The 17,587-nt window shown below is 36.0% G+C and overlaps 2 protein-coding genes across 2 annotated transcripts; one reads left to right on the top strand and one right to left on the bottom strand.

The window, feature by feature from the left end:
* Positions 1-2,787: 2,787 nt before the first annotated feature.
* LOC113284100 (probable E3 ubiquitin-protein ligase ARI7) lies at positions 2,788-9,432 on the top strand. The gene is made up of 15 exons (XM_026533505.1): positions 2,788-3,229; positions 4,187-4,311; positions 4,477-4,582; positions 4,673-4,763; positions 5,081-5,253; positions 5,692-5,796; positions 5,886-5,974; positions 6,064-6,171; positions 6,322-6,412; positions 6,515-6,604; positions 6,952-6,999; positions 7,878-7,949; positions 8,030-8,129; positions 8,220-8,346; positions 8,621-9,432. The coding sequence occupies exons 1-15, from the start codon at positions 3,068-3,070 to the stop codon at positions 8,901-8,903; spliced, it is 1,770 nt and encodes a 589-aa protein (XP_026389290.1). The 5' UTR covers positions 2,788-3,067; the 3' UTR covers positions 8,904-9,432.
* A 101-nt stretch (positions 9,433-9,533) lies between these two features.
* Positions 9,534-10,896, bottom strand: LOC113280416 (pectinesterase-like). The gene is made up of 2 exons (XM_026529042.1): positions 10,318-10,896; positions 9,534-10,225 (listed from the first exon to the last, which is right to left on the bottom strand). The coding sequence occupies exons 1-2, from the start codon at positions 10,841-10,843 to the stop codon at positions 9,534-9,536; spliced, it is 1,218 nt and encodes a 405-aa protein (XP_026384827.1). The 5' UTR covers positions 10,844-10,896.
* Between the last annotated feature and the right edge of the window lie 6,691 nt (positions 10,897-17,587).

Genomic DNA, 17,587 nt, shown 5'->3' on the forward strand with positions numbered 1-17,587 from the left:
TAATTTGTCTGTTTGATTTTATTAATAAAAGAAGAGTTAGAAGAGAAGACCCAACTAATGAAGCATGCATATACAATCTCTGATTAGCGTTTGGTGTATCTAACTAATCGGTGTTTGGATTCGTTAATTACTTGAATCGACAAGCATCAACCCCCATGTGGATGTAAAAACCGCGCTCTCCTTCACGTACCGTACCGTAGCTTTAAAGTTTCAATTTTGGTTTGGACGTGCAAAAGAACAAAAAATATCTGAAGAGGAATGTATGTTCTGTCAAAGTCGATGTTGCCCACAGTTATGCACCAATAATTGGCGTACCAGAAAGTGAAACCGGCAAACAAATCTTTCACTGTACCGAATAAACGGACCAAAATTATCACCAATGACGGAGTACCATTTAGTACTTCTTTATATGAATACGACTGACACAATTCTATCCTTTTAGTCTAGTGGACTCATAATGCAAGGGGGTGGGTGGATAAATAAATGAACTGTCATTTAATTATCAAATTTGACCTTTTTTCTGACTTCATTTTCCTCGGGCAAACACCCCTGCTGCCTAATTTCAATGTCTCTAGATTCTAGCAGCTTACTAGTAGAACTTATTACTTAATAGGATACTAATCGCTCTAGTTGCGGTCAGACTTTCAGTGCTGAATGGCGGGCCAATGGAGCTGAGAACGGCCGTAGCTTAAACTTCCACTAATCACCGTCATTTTGGAAGACAAAACAGGTCCCACTAACCATAAATCATGCAACTAGCCAATCCGACGGATGAAAGTCACAGGAGATACGACGTTAAAATTGCACATACACGATTCCATCCATGAAGATAAAAGAAAAAAAGACGAGTCAGTTTAATGTTAAAGACAAAAAACACCCCTGACAAAAGAAAACGCCTACAATCAGTTTGTTGTTTTTTTGGCAATTTGCCCGATATGATTCCTATGAAATGAAATTTCTAAGACAGATTTCAACATGATTACGATTCACATGAGAGCTTCTTCAAATACAGCATTGGAAATCATGCCATGGTGCATTTAATGTAGCAACAACACACGGCTATCAACTCGGTTTTCATTACACTTTCAAATCACAACTTGTCAAATTTGTATTCTGTATTCTCAAGTCGCGGCCACTACATTTATTTTTACGTACCACAGAAAAAAAATAGTTAATCTAGTTTTTTTGAAGAAAAAAAAATAATGTTTTAAACCTTTTATACTATATTAATTGATTTATAAAATTTCATCAAAAAAAAAAAAAGTCACAGCCACTGGTTGTTAACCTTCATGGCTTTGTACTCGCTTCTTAGTCGTCCACGGTCATGGAAGATAGATTGAAAATTTAGGTAGACTGAAATAATAAGGCGAGCCAAGAAGTGGATATTACGTGGTTGGATACTAGAAGCGGAAATCAGAAGAAATAGAGATATATTTTGTTTTACAAAAGATCGACTTTTTTGCTATTAGGGGTCATTAAGAAATTTCATGCCCAAGCTAATTTCTTGTTTTTTTAATTTCTACAAATCAAAAAGTTACTTCTTGATATGTATCAATTTCACCATTTCTACGAAAACATTTCCATGAAAAAAATTGTGTTTGGGGTGAGATTTCAGAATTCGAAGGTGGCAGAGCTTCCCTTGGATTTGACACTGGTTGTTGGTCACCCAAAGTATGCTATTTGATATACTATCCACTGGTGGAGCAGGGACGGGCATATGGACAATTAACGTGAGTATAATAAGCGTTTGTATATCAGAAATAGAAGTCAGAAACATAATTCAAAAGTAAAGAAATTTTGCTTTACAAAAAATTGACTTTTTTGTTCTAGAAGTCGTTCTGAAATTTTACACCCAAACTAACTTTTTGTTTTTTGACTTTTAGAAGTCTAAAAATTACTTATGGATGTGTACCCAGACAAGCTATGAGCCTCTGTCAGCCTTTAAATCCAAAAAACTATTTTTTTTCCGCCTAACTGTTGGGCTTGACCAAAACTTTAGCCAGCTGCTGAAACTTTTCCCAACCCCCTAAATCCGTTCTTGCAGTGGAGGATATCTTCTCGACTCCTCAACTGCATATTCTCTTTCAAAGTTGGAGATCTATCTGACTTTTATTTTAGGTTTCGTTAGTGTTATTGAAATTCTTATGCTAAAAATTAATTTAAATGTATTCCACGTCATCACGAGTTATGCTATAAATACAACATAAAATTGGTCAATTAATCCAATAACGACAACTATTTCCTAGGTGAAAAATACATGTAAAATTTGATACTGTTTAAATGGACGAGAATGTAAAAATAGCCAGAATGTAAATAGTTTTATTTTACCCATTTTCAAATATTTTTTCCTATTTTTAATTTTTACATCAGGATGCATCCAATTTCACCCTCGCGATTTTTTAAGTTTAATCCAGGATGAATCCAGATTCATTTTTGTTATTTTTTGGTGTCCATTTCACCCATACTAATTTTTACTCGTCCATTAGAACCATGTTTTAAAAATATTTGGGTAATTGAACCAATTTCTCTAAATATAATGGAGTAGAAGTTTTTACGTTCGTAATTTCGAATTTGTTCGAAAAGTTCCGATTTCAGACTGTGAACGCCATTTAACTGGGAATAGACCGTTTTTTATCCTATCTTTGAAGAAACAAACAAAAGCGAGGTTCATTACGTCATTTTGACATAAGAGAGCCCCGTATGAGAAGCTACCAATTTAATAATTTTGCATTTTTCTATTTAATGAAAATATTTAATTAAATATCTGCCTTTCTTTCTCTCTCTGTGTGTGAATTTTATTAGTGGAGAGAGATATAAAAGCAAATTTCCCAAATGAAACCCCCGAAACCATTTACACAGAGAAAAGCCCTAGAAACAAATTCTTGTATTATTTAGAGAGAAATCGAATCCATAAAAACTTCAATTTCATCTTAAAATTCTTCGATTTAATACTAAATCGATCAATTTTAGGTTGAATTGAATCGATTTTAAGTCAGAATTGTTATCAAATTCACGCGCCTTCTCTTCATTTCAGGTGCCCTAATTTGAGGGAGAAAAAAAGAGAGAGATGGATTCAGATGATGATATGCATGATGCAAATGATTTAGATTCACTTGATGACGATTATTACAGTGGTGATAATGGAATGGGAAGCGACGATGGTGATGGTTTTGAGTTTGATAATTCGGATGATTCTGATGATAGTACATCTCACCACCACCGCCAGCAGGTGAAGAAATTTTATTTATTTTTATCACTATTTCTTTGAATAAAGTTTTTATTTTCATGATTTAGGGGATTTTTGGTGGTTTTTTGTTGATTTTGAGATGTTTTATTTGATTTGTGAATTCAATTGAGTATCGATTTTAGGGTTTAATGGAAGGATTTTAGGTTGGTTGGTTATATGCAGCAAAGAGTATGTTTAGTTGATAGGTTGATGATGCTGTGTTTAATTACTGCAATTTCTTTGGTCTTTGTAATGTAGAAAGTGTTGCATTATGATAGACTGTGTTTCCTTTTTAGAGTTTATTTAGATTATTTGGAGTTTCAGGTTTGTAGGCATTTTGGGTGCCTGAATAGCGAGTGACAGTGTACTGTTAGTAAACAGAAAACAATTGTGTTTGTTCTGCTGCCAAATTTGTGTATGTTCTGATGTTTGAGCTATATTTTAAGCTCCGGCAATCACCATTGATTTTGTTTTTTAAAGTACAGTGTCTTATGTCTTTCCTCATATCAAAGCCAACTGTGTACTCTAAATATTGCTAGGTTACAAAATGAAGGTTCATAACCTTTCCTACCCATTTGTTTTGAATGAGGTCACCTGCAATTTTCGGGTTATGAATCTATAGTTCACAGAATGTTGTAAGTGATGCTGTATTTAGGTAGACTGCAAAACACTAAAATTGGCATTCTACTTGTTGGAATACTCACGCTTCATTAATGTTTTCAAGTTTAATCATTTGTATACTGGCAATATAAGCAAGTCAATTCTGTCAATGGAGTTATGACAGTTTGACCAAAGTGACTTTACATTTTTCTTGCATGTGAACATATGCTCCTCCTTGTGGTTGAAAAATATATTATGTGTGCGGGATACTTGACGCTATCTAATAGCTGCTGGACATGATGATCTTATGCCGTTGGTATACAATGTTAATTTGATACTTGATGGGTTTTATTGTCTCAGCCGAGTTATACTGTTTTGAATGAGGACGATATACGTCAGCGTCAGGAAGAAGTGATTACAAGGATATCAACTGTCCTTTCAATTCCAAGAGTATCAGCTAGTATCCTGCTCCGTCACTATAATTGGTAAATCTTCTAGAATGTGATAATTACTTCAATTGCTGTTTAAATATCCTGGGCCGTTGCTGCATTCTTATATTATACCGTGTTTTTGTTTCATTTTATTGCTTTTCCCTTTTCTCTCTGTTACATTGACTTCTGAAAAAATGTTCATGCTGTCCAACTGTGCAGGGATGTCACTAAGGTGCATGATGCATGGTTCGCGGATGAGGAAAGGGTTCGCAAGGCAACAGGTTTGCTGGAGAGTTCGGTTGTTTCAAATCAGAACATGAAGGAAGTGAGTATATAGTTAACTAATACACGGCGGTTGTATTTCTTTGACGTTATGGTATGCTTCTTTTACTGATTAAGATTTTCTGCTTCCCAGTTCAATTGTGGGATCTGTTTTGAGGCCTATCCTCGTGATAGGATGTATGCTGCTGCTTGTGGTCATTACTTTTGTAGCGCGTGTTGGACAGGTTAGTAAGAGTATCAAGTTATGACGGAATAGAGCATTTTGATTATTTCATGTGTTTTCTTCTGGTTTTTTAGTTTAGGTATTTTATACCATTTTACTTGTTGCTGTTTTTGAAACTTCACCGTCATACACATATTATTTGGTACTTAATCTTTTCTTTGTTCAGTTGTAGAAGATTTTTTGCTTTTACCAGTGACTTTTATCATACACAACATATCTGGAACATCTTCACTTGAATTTAGGGTAGCTATAGTTCCCTGATTTTTGTTTGAGTTAAGATATTTACTTTCCACTGAGACTATAGTTTTACTTCGGCAGGTTATGTTAGCACATCAATAAATGATGGACCTGGGTGTTTGATGTTAAGATGTCCTGATCCATCCTGTGGGGCTGCTGTTGGTCAAGACTTGATTAATTTACTGGTTTCTGAGGAAGATAAGCAGAAGTACTCTCGTTACATTCTTAGATCTTATGTTGAAGATAATAAAAAGGTAAGCTTGCTGACTTATTACTTTTTTCTTTTCCATATGGATGGTAAGCTTGACGACTTATTATTATATTTTTTTTTGTCATATGGTTGTTATTTACTAAAAGTGCCACATTTACATGTCCTTTGTGCTTCCACATGGGCAAGAGTTAAAAGATACCTCCTGTCCCGTGTTTTGTTGCTTTATATGCATGGAAAGAACAGTGAATATTGGGGCTTAAAGCTGACAATTTAGGTTGAGAGAATTAATAGATCCTATAAAGTGCCGCCATTGGATCTCTAAGTACTCCACAACTTTTGTATCTTTCTGCGATACTTGGCCCTCCATTCATTTTTAGTGACCTGTGCATTTTCAGTCTCTTCTTATTTTGGCTAGATATTTATCACTCACGCAATGCTGCTGTTTGATTTTTGATTTCTTCCTTGTGTTGCTCTTTTGTAGACAAAGTGGTGCCCTGCGCCAGGCTGTGATTTTGCTGTTGACTTTGTTGCTGGTAGTTCAAGCTTTGATGTTTCTTGCAACTGCTCATTTAGCTTTTGCTGGAACGTAAGTTTCTTTTGCTGGTGTTTCTGTACCATATTTATTTTAGTGCATAGTTGTTGTTTACCTCACAAGCTATCTGAATTCACTTGAAGTGTACCGAGGAAGCGCATCGACCAGTTGACTGTGTCACTGTTGCCAAGTGGATCTTGAAGAATTGTGCCGAGTCTGAAAATATGAATTGGTAAATCCGTTTTGAATCAAATATGAATGTTTCCTTTTTGCAATAATCTGGTTGTGGTGCTAACATGTTTTTGCTAATTTTTTGTTCAGGATATTAGCCAACTCTAAGCCTTGTCCAAAATGCAAACGACCCATTGAGAAAAATCAGGGGTGTATGCATATTACCTGCACACCTCCTTGCAAATTCGAGTTTTGCTGGTAATTGGTTCATACATGTCAAATAAAATTCTTATATCATGCCTGGTTATAAGCTTCTGCTATACTTATAGTTTCTGTATTTGCATTTGTTTTGAATATGGTATCGTCTCTGGGACTTGGCCATTAACGTTTATTTTCATATGCTTCCAGGCTCTGCCTTGGTGCTTGGTCAGATCACGGAGAAAGGACAGGAGGTTTTTATGCGTGCAATCGCTACGAGACAGCAAAGCAAGAGGGATTGGTACATTCTATTGCTTTATAGTTCCATAGTAAAATAGACCAAAACTCTTGAAAATTTATTAGCCCAAATCCCTGATTGTTTTCTCCTGGTTTTCTTTTATAGTATGATGAGGCGGAGAAGAGAAGAGAAATGGCTAAAAATTCTTTAGAGAGATATACACATTACTACGAAAGATGGGCGACTAACCAGTCGGTAAGTTTTGTATATCGGATGAGAAAATTGTATTTTTGTACCTAATGTTTTTGATTTAATCTTCTCGTAGGATTTTATCTATCTTTTGGTTGTATACAAATTTTGTACTTAAGAAAAGAAAAGAAGAAATGACTAGATTTAGTACTGCTGTTTTAGATTGATGCTGAACATCTGGTACAATAAATTTCCCAGTATGCTTATAAATTTCCCAGTGGCCATGTATGCTTATGAAAAATGATTTCACTATCTCTAGCAGTTGTCTCTATGTTAGAAGTTTGACTCTCAGTTATAGGGCACTTGTACAGTATTTGCCCGATGCTAACTAATTTTTCTTTTCCTAATTACAGTCTAGGCTAAAGGCAGTTGCGGATTTGCAGCAAATGCAATCTGTGCATGTAAGTAAATATTTCTGCTTTCGTATTTTTGCAATATCTTCGCCACTGATGTTTTCATCTAGAGGCGTGTAGATTAGATTTTATTTCAGGTAACTAGAGCTACTCTCTTATCGGTGGTTGTAGTGTTACTGTTGAATACAGTATGAATTTTGATTCTGTTGGGTGCTACATGTAAAATCTGATCTTCTGTTCTATACATTGAACACATCGTCATTTTGTCTTGACCATGGGAGGGCCAAGCCGCTAAGCTATCTCCGTAGGAGATATTTACCAATAAATGCTATATTAGCAAGTGATCTTTATCTATTAGATGTGCAATGTGCACAACTTAGAAAACTAAAAACCTGCTAAAAAAGAGCGAGGATCAGTACTTCTATTTATATTTATAGTACATTGATGTTGTCTACTTCTTGGAAGAATGAGAGTCAGAAGGCTAAAGAGGTTTCTAGTTTGGGAGCTTATGGGTTTGATGAACATTGTAGTCTTTTGAGAGTTTTTGGTAAATTCTGTAATTTCAGATTTGGATCGGTCTGTTTAGGTGTTTTTTTTAAGTGCCTCCTTCAATGCCTGTCTCTATAGACTCGAGGCTAATAACTATATTTCGGTTTCATGAACTTAGATTGTAAGCTCTTGAAAAAGACTGCTATAACATGTTTAGGGGGATTTGAATGCGTACCTATGAAAGGTACCCACCTTCTCGTACTCTCTCTTAGACAGAAGTCACAGGACGTAGGGATGGTTATCTCTTTCCTTGTATCTAAAAGTATCGTCATGAGTAAGATCAGATTCACTTTTGCTGGTTACCAGAGGTTGTGATCAGATTCAAAAAATGAGGAATTTCAGGTGTAAGTAAACCTGAAAAATGTTTTGGTTTGTAGATTGAGAAGCTAAGTGACAAACAATGCCAACCTGAGACGCAGCTCAAGTTCATTACAGAAGCATGGCTACAGGTAACTCTTCTAGTCATTCTCCCGTTTATTAGACGTCAAACCACATTGTCTTTAATATGATTCGTTTGGTTTCTCCACAGATTATTGAATGCAGACGTGTACTGAAGTGGACCTATGCTTACGGATACTACTTACCTGAAAATGAGCATGCTAAGAGACAGTTCTTTGAGTATCTGCAAGGTAGAATTTTCATTTTCCAACCCTTTCTGCTGCAGTAGCAGTTGCCAATTTTATTTTCCCTGTTCTCATGTCTGTTTGTTACTGCTTTAGGGGAGGCTGAGTCTGGCCTGGAAAGGCTTCATCAATGTGCAGAGAAAGAATTACAAACATACCTCAATGCAGAAGGCCCATCTGAGGGCTTCAACGACTTCAAAACAAAGTTAGCTGGACTGACGAGGTACATCTAAATTGGCTGAACTCTTTAAAATTTGAAGCATGCTGCCTTCATCAAATAATGCTTTGGCCTAGTCATCTAAATTAAATTTCTGAAAACATGTTTAGATTTATGTTTGCAATTTTATATTCCAAAGTCTCCAAGATTGAAAGGACAACGCTTGGATTGCTCCTCAAGAGGGAGAAAGTTCTGACGGGACTTTGAAGGCTTGTGCACAACCTGATTGTAAAAAGTAGCTGTTTTATATACTAATTGGTAACTGTATCTCTAACAACAGTGTCACTCGGAACTACTTTGAAAATCTGGTACGTGCATTGGAAAATGGTCTGTCAGATGTAGACTCACAAGGTGCCTGTAGTAAGACAACAAGCTCAAAGAATTTGGGCGGGGTAACCAAAAGAGGTGGGAGGGGCAAGGGAACTACATCCAGAACTACTTCTACTGGTCCCAGTAGGCCCCAAGAAGACTCACCTTCCTGGCATTGCGAACATTGCACTTTTGCAAATGCTAGGGCCAATGTTACTTGCCAGATGTGCAATCGTTCACCAAGTGCGCGTTAACAACCCCCCACTTTCTACAAAGACGACGGCTGCGCGTGATTACAAGAACTTCAGATCTGCCAATCACATCTTTGGTGGAGTTCCAGTACTGTGCCCATCGGTGTTATGTTTGTGGTGCTGTGAATTAGGGTGTGTTCTTGGTTGGGTCAGTAGTCAGTCACCAAACAGGCGAAAGGATAGGACGAGAAAGTTGAGAATAAAAAAAAAATTAGGGAGGAAAATAGCCTTACTCTGAAGTACTTTGTTGTGTTGGAAAAAAACAAAAGATGCAGGTAACACTTGTTTTAGGATGCTATCGTCTCTGATACTATTAAAATTTACAATGTACATAAATCTTTATCTATCCCTTGCATTTACTTGTCGTGGTGTATGGAATTGGTTTTGTTTGCCATCATCATTTTTTGTTTGCTCATCATCTTCTTTAGTTCGCTATAAGATGAAGGGTTTGTAGTTCTGTGCTTCATAAAACTTCAAGAAGTAATGTAAAATATATGAACTTTCGCAGGAAGACATTTTGCATGATTCACAACTTTTATCTCAGACCATCTTGATTGTAAAGTAAATCCCAGAATCAGTACAACAACTTTTACAAGGCACAGAACACAAATTCATCGACAAGTTTGAGTTTCCTTATGAACCAACTGATAAAGGAAAACCAGTAGACTCGAGCCAATTATCAGCACCATGTAAGAATTTCCCTACTGTAAATTGTTCCACTAAATCTTCACTGCAATTCCTTTTGTAACCACCCCATGTCACCCTATGTCTTGTATCAGAACCTGGACCAACATTCATGTACTCGATATATTCGACTGTGTCTAGCGTACTGTACTGATTCCATTCATACCACCCTGCAGGATGAATGAGGTCTCCCAAGTAACTTTTGATTACCATCGTTCTCGAGTGATTCCTCCATGGCCGACCTAAGAACGTGTAAGAACTTCTTCCAGCTCTAATCAGATCAGATGCAGCTTCAATGGTGCAGTTTTGCAGCGAAATTCCAGTGTTCTGATTTGGGTCTTCTCTTCCTTGAGCTGTTATCATGTTTTTTTGTCCTGCAATGGGTTTGCGCACAAGGATAAGGCAGTTCTGAAATATTGCAGCAGCATTTCCAAAGATGAAATCAACAGTTCCTTGGATAGTGCATTCACGGTATAATTGGCGAAGAGAGTGAACGTAAAGGGTATCCTGGAACGAAGCGAAGTTGCATTTGTAAAATGCAGAATCTGAGGTTACTCGAACTGCAACTGCCTGCTGTTTCTCTGGACCTGATGTGTTTATGACTGTCAAATCTCTTGCTAAGAACCTGGCTCCAATCACAGCTGCAGAGATTTTCAAGATATGTTGGTAACGAAAAAATGCAGGAAAGAAATCAATAGAACAAGGGACAATAAAGGTCTGGAACGCAACTTACTAAGGGTAGCCGACTTGAAAGTCGAGGAACCATCAAGGAAGTTCTTGCAGCCTGTGATAATAGTGGAATCCATCCCATCTCCAACCAGCATGATGTTGGACTTCTCCCTCGGAATCTCGACACTCTCATTGTATACTCCAGCCTTAATCTTGATTACATACCTTTGCAGGCTGAAACTAGGTGCCATCCTCACTGCCGCGCCAATTGTACGATAATTTGCATGTCCAACAGCTGCAACAGTAGTATTTGACATTATCTGAGGAACAACAATCTGCATTAGCTTCCGATCATTTGCCGTCATCCACGCCGGAAACCCATGTGACACCGGACGCCGTTTCGTGATCATCATTTTTGAACCACTATTGCTTGTGGATTCCATGTATTTCACCATTGCCAAGCAATTACTAATCAACTTAGATACCGGGTTCAACAATTTCTGCACAACATCTTTAAAACCCATATGAGTTTCAGGGTTCGCTTCTTCAACATCTTCAATACCTTGAATACATGTGTTCTCATTCGTCATGGCAGCACTCAGTAAAGTCTTGAATTCACTATACAACTGATGACGAAATCCAATCAACACCGAATAATTCTTAAGTCCATTACTAACTTGTTCAAGCTCGTAAAGGGTTTGATCCAACATCTCTATACAATCATTCAAAGCATTCTTTTCTTGTTGATTGCCATTAACAAGAAGAGAAATCTTAGTTCTTGAATCTTGAACAGATTTTACAGTTCCGTTGATGGAGAACTCAAGAAGTCTTTCTGGACTAGTGATTCTTATAGATGAAGGAAATGAAGAAAAGGAGGTGAAACAGAGAGACGGATATAGAGTTTTTGTGCAAGTTTCGTTGATGATTGCAGTTTGAGGAGATGGAATTGTTGGATTGTGAATTTCAGGAAATGGGTTCCCATTATTAACAAAACTGAGAACTGCAACAGGCACACCAATTGTGAGAGTGATTGTGAGGATGATAATGAGTAAAATCCACCATTTTTTCCGAGAAGTTCTTGATCTGGATGTTTCAGCAGCAGCAGAATTGTTGGTTGTTGTGTTCATCATTGTTTCTTTTTCTTAGCAAGAAGAAGAAGAACAGAGAGAGAGAGAGAGGAGATGTTGCAGTTTCTACTGAAAATCGGAGTCTAATTCCCCTTTTTGTTCTTTGGGAACTTTGGGGATGTGCCCCAAAATCCAATGTCGTCTCGGTGATATGTCCCAACATTCCAGATTTCGGGATATGCCCCGGTCATCCAAAATTCTGTCCAAAAACATTAAGTAGTCAATGTATTCACACATGCGTCATAACACGTGGGACCCATATCCTTTTACCATATGTGCGAACCACACGCAGGAGACAAATAAGAAAATTACATTCGATGAGAACAGGTGGCCTAATAATCCAACGGTAAATAACAAATCACCCTCACATGTGTAACCACAGTGCTCATATTGGTTGCCGGTCTCGTCAAAAAAAATAATATTGGTTGCCGGAGGTGATGCCGACGCCGGTAATTGTCAAAGAACAACGGAAGATGATTGTAGTGCAACTGAGTACTAATAAGAGGAATAGAGGTAGTTATACTGAAGGTGATCATGACGAAACAAGTGGATTTGATACTAAACAATAATTATGAGAATCCCCAATCTCAACCCCAATTTCATATATAAATCCTTATTGTATCTGAAAACCCTAAAGGTTCAAACAAACGAAATCAAACTCATATAACTACAATAAAATTATTAATAAGAACTTATTCTTCAATTTAAGAAAAATCATTATCAGTTGCAAAAAATCCTCATTCTATCATGGTGGTAATAGCTTTTGTAAGCTCATACAGTTGACGGATTGTGAATGAAAAAGCGGGGGTCTAACAACCACATCCAATATTTCGCTTAACAATCTGTATGGACAAACTCCAATATACTTTCTAGAGAATCAACTAGACAGTTAAAAAAAGTATATCAAAGAGTTTATATCTCAATCTCTCGATTTGATCTATACTCAAACAAATAGAAATTTGCGAGTCTTTATCAAAGAGAGATAACTTGGATGGTACCAAAAACCAATATCCAAGTGTCAATCAATTTAAATCAACAACCAAAAGGTCGGATATTCTAATTGATTGAACAACGCACAACCTGTATTATTTCAATTATATAAACAAATATAATGCGGAAAAGAAATAACACAGACACCAGAATTTTGTTAACGAGGAAACCGCAAATGTAGAAAAACCATGGGACCTAGTCCAGATTGAACACACACTGTATTAAGACGCTACAGACACTAGCCTACTCCAAACTAACTTCGGTCTGGACTGTAGTTTAACCCCAACCAATCTCACACTGATCCAAGGTACAGTTATGCTCCTACGTCTCTGATCCCAACAGGATACTACGTACTTGATTCCCTTAGCTGATCTCACCCACAACTAAGAGTTGCTACGACCCAAAGTCGAAGACTTTAACAAACAAATCTGTATCACACAGAAAAGTCTATGGTAATAGATAAATCCGTCTCCCACTAATATGCCTACGAGTTTTGTTCCGTCTTTTGATAAATCAAGGTGAACAGGAACCAATTGATAATCCGGGCATATATTCCCGAAGAACAACCTAGTATTATCAACCACCTCACAATAGTCTTAATCAACACAACGAAAAAAGATATTGTGGAATCACAAACGATGAGACGAAGATGTTTGTGATTACTTTTTATCTTGCCTATCGGTGATAGAAATATCAAGCCAATTATTACAATTGTACTCGTACGATAGAAACAACAAGATCAGATCACACAATTACAAGAAAAGTAGTATCGGTCTGGCTTCACAATCCCAATGAAGTCTTTAAGTCGTTAACCTGGTTTAGAAGAAGAAACCAAACGTTAAAGTAGAATCGACTCTACCTTAGCACAACTAGTATCACACAGAATGTGTGGGGATTAGGTTTCCCAGTTACTAGATTTCTCCCTTATATAGTCTTTCAAATCAGGGTTTGCAATCAACGTTAGATTAGTAACAAAGCATTCAATATTCACTGTTAGATGAAAACCTGATTAGATTCAAGCTAATATTTATCAACCGTTAGATCGAAAACATAGCTTGTTATACACAAATGAAATGCACGTTCCTGGTCTTGTGTAACCGTACCCAAACTTGTACATTAGTTGGTTCAAAAATATTTAACCAAATGGTTAGCCATATGATCACTTTCATATCAACCATATTCTTCTTCACCATAACTAGTTCAAATGACTCAAATGAACTAGTTAGAGAGTTGTTCAATTGCAAGGAAATCTTATGTACTACACAAGACACAATTGAAGCAAAAACGATTTGATTCACATGAATCGGTTCATGAACTCTATAGCCACGGTTTGTAATTGCATTCTTTAGTTTATAAAGATAAGTTCACTAAACATCGTTTTTAGACATAACCTACTCAAGTTCGCGGACTGGGTTCACGGACTTAAGTTCCCGGATGGAGTTCACAAACTCCAGCAGAAATTCTCGGGTTTGAGAACTTCTCCAGTTCGCGGACTTAGCTCGTGCGCTACTCCGGTTCACTTGATCAACAAAGTTCGCAAACTTCGATTTCAAGCAATAAGGACTTATACATATATGTGTTTCCACAACAATGCTTATAACCTCCAAATGGTTATATAGTCTAAACTCTCATTTCAATCATTGAAACATTCTCAAAGGACGTTATATAGTTGTTATTCACAAACCATTTCTCGTCAGAGCAATTTTCAAAGTGATTGAAACATAACATGACTTTCGTCACTAGGTAAAGATGAACTTGGCTAACGCGAAAGCTTTACCAACACATATTTCGAGAAATAGATAGGCGAGGTAAATTCGGATCGAAATACCAAATTTGTATAATCTAAGTCTATATAGAAAAACGACTTTTGTCTCAAGATAAGAGATAAATAGACTTTTGAGTGATAGATAAGTTCAAGTCTCCACATACCTTTTAGTCGATGAAGTTCCACCAGTTCCTTGAGTAGTCCTTCGTCTTGTATGATGATTTCCATGGAGTTCTTGAGCTCAACTACGCTTTCTATCCTAGTCCGAGACTTTATCTATAGTAGACTAGAAATCAAGACTTATAGTTTTGATCACTAACATTGACAAACATGCTTGAGATAGCAACGCATGCGAGTTCGACCGAGCAATGCTCTAACAGTGAAAAATAACTAACTCCAATAATCAAACACATTCTTATCTTTCTCTCCGTTATTTATATCTTAAGTTCCGATATTTTGACTGGTCAACATATAATAAATTGACTATTTAACCAACTTGGACGGAAACCGTTATCTCGGGGTATATCCTCAAAAACTGTATTATTGAGGCATATCCCCAAGATGACATCCAATTTTGGGGCATATTCCCAAGTTTCCCTTGTTCTTTCGGTGCTCTTGCCAGGAAAAATTTGACCGAAACGTTTCCAACCTTTTTTTTGCCCGACATGCAAAATTGTAGATGTACAATGGAATATTCTACCGATAAATTCCAATTTACCGTTTTTTTGTGAAACTAAAAAAAGAACTCCTCGAGTCCTTTACTATGGTTCTAAAGCCTATACTGAGATCACAAAAACACCCCTGCATGGAAGCGGTGCGTCTTGCCTGAATATATGTCATTCCTATGTGCTTTTCTTTATGAGTTACACAACGAATGATAAAAATGCATGGGGTTTTGTTATCTTATGCACCCATTGACATGGGAAATTGAAAACACAAATAAAAGAGTTTTTGAATCAAATGTCTAAATGTACCAAGAAGTTTATCCCGACAAAACCTCCCGGCAGAAACAAATCAGGGGACCCACTACACCGCTCCATATCCCAAAGTTTATAACGTTTTTATCTAGTCCATCGGATCCCCCTTGGGAAAAAACTAGAAAACAGTTTGCGGTGAGTGTATCACTCCTCGTTACACAACGAAAATCCTACGATCTTTTGGGATTCAAATCAAAATTTTGAAAAACGGTCACATCACAAGGGAGATCTTTCACAACACTAGGGAGATCTTTCTAAATTTATTCCGACTAGTTTATAGTCAGTGTAGTTCAACACCTTCTAAAAAACAACTTTGTTCTTCTAATAGAACTCTTACAGATGTATGGCTTGTTATAATAAAGTATTGTTTACAAACGTGTATAGTAGTATAGACACACATTTTGGTGCATTCCCTTATTTAGATACCTTAACCACCCTTGAGCTAGAAACTTTTAGGATGATGGCAAATTGCTAGGAAAATAAAGAAGCCACACCACCTCACCCACTAGTACAAATAGCGCATTCCAGATTACTTTTTAAAGAACAATTTTAAGGTCCCCAGCAAGAATCCATTAGTAGTTTGGGAAGTTATTTATCATTAAGATACGTAATGTCCTAAAGTGAAAAAAATTTCTCTCACACAAGATTTTACGGAGAATAAAACCTATATAATCATGACATTAGTGTTTTCCAAAAAAATGTAAAAAAAAAAAATCTATAACAACAACAATAATGGTGGATGTTCATCGAATCAAGATCCCTTCTAATTTTATCTATCCGTTGTAAAATATATCAAATTTTGTTTCAAGCTGGATTATCCTTTTTTTTTTCTTCTGAAAAGATAAGTTTGAGCCGATTTTTATTTCGACTTATTTGTTTGTGTATGTTGATGGGTTTTCTCAAGAACCAACTCGACATGTGATGGTTTATAGTGTTCAAACACTAAATTTTTCTTGGAATTATTGAAGAAAAGTCAACTTCGTTAGGTTATAATTAAGACATAGAAATGTTTGGACATGCTCTAATTACTCATCGAAGACTTGAAGAAAAAAATGAAGACATCATCCTTTAGATTGATGTTGGTAACTACTGACTATGACTTGTCCCGTTCTGTCATGTTTTTACAGTTGTAGTCATTAAAACATAACATACGAAGTTTGTTTGCAAAGCTTTACTATATAGAGTTGATTCATTATCTATGATATAAGTATCAAAGCATAACATATACATTAGTTTTTTTGGTAACTTAATTATTTAGATTTACGAAGTATAGTTCTCTATACCTTTGTGTTTTGTCATGATACAAATAAATAATTTGTTATTATTTAGTGGTAAAATTTTAGCTTGAATATGTGTTTTGATAATCAAATTTGGAAACAATTTATCAGACTTGTATTAAAGTGTCTTGAACTTCAAAATTACATTTCGTTTTCAATTGGATTTAAAATTGGTCCTAGAATCGATGTCAAATGGTAGTTACGATCCCAAATCAGGACAAATCCTAGAACTTGTCATAATTACATTCTGGCTTGTTTTTTTTTTACATTTTTGAGTTGTTTGTATCTCTTTGATTAATGGATTTTGATATGTATACAAGTTGGAATATGAAAAGTAAATATGTCATAAAATATTTAACATGTACTTAATTATAATATCTTACCGTTCTTACTTACTTCTTAATTTGATACTCAAGGATAGATGCTATGTAACATTGAATTTCTTTATCACTATTAGTATCGAGATTTTATGTTTCCTATTCCTAAAAGATTTCATATCTTTAGTTGACTATTTTAGTAATGTAAACAAGTTTGCACCTAGATAATATTAGACTGATTGTGTTATACTTTCATAAAGAAAAAAAAATCATTCATAGTTTTAGAAAATCGACAGATTACATAGTATAGGAAATTAGCGAATTTCATATTACATTACAAAGGACGATTTAATATGTGTATTCTTGAATCTCTCACATTAATACATCGACAGTGAACCTCTGAGAATGTTCGTACAACAATCCATATTTCTTCGCGTGCATCAACATTCTTACCCCGTTTTGTATATGGCATAGACTATTGAATTGTTCGAGATGAAATTAAATAAAATACACGTTATAGGTGTAGATGTTGAGATAGGTATAAAAATGTCTAAATACTCATTTTTCCACTAAGAAGAGCTTGTGGATGATGGTCGTTCAAAATTTTTCTAATTTTTTCCTTTTGGTATATTCGAATCAAAATACTAAGTATCCCCGTCGTAGGTTTTTCGAATTCCCGGTGCGCTCATAATAAAACTCTGTGACTATCTTACAAAACATAAAATAAATTTCATCCGGACGTTCGCTGAAGAAGGGATGAATAATTGCACAAAATGCATATCTTCTTCCGGTTGTTATGCCATTTTCTGAGATATATTTGAGAAGTGAATCAAGTAGAAGTGGACAAAAGTTGTAAGTTTGGCGAAAAATATGCTTGGAAA

Source organism: Papaver somniferum, chromosome 5 (assembly GCF_003573695.1).
Source record: "Papaver somniferum cultivar HN1 chromosome 5, ASM357369v1, whole genome shotgun sequence".
NCBI classification, from domain to species: domain Eukaryota; kingdom Viridiplantae; phylum Streptophyta; class Magnoliopsida; order Ranunculales; family Papaveraceae; genus Papaver; species Papaver somniferum.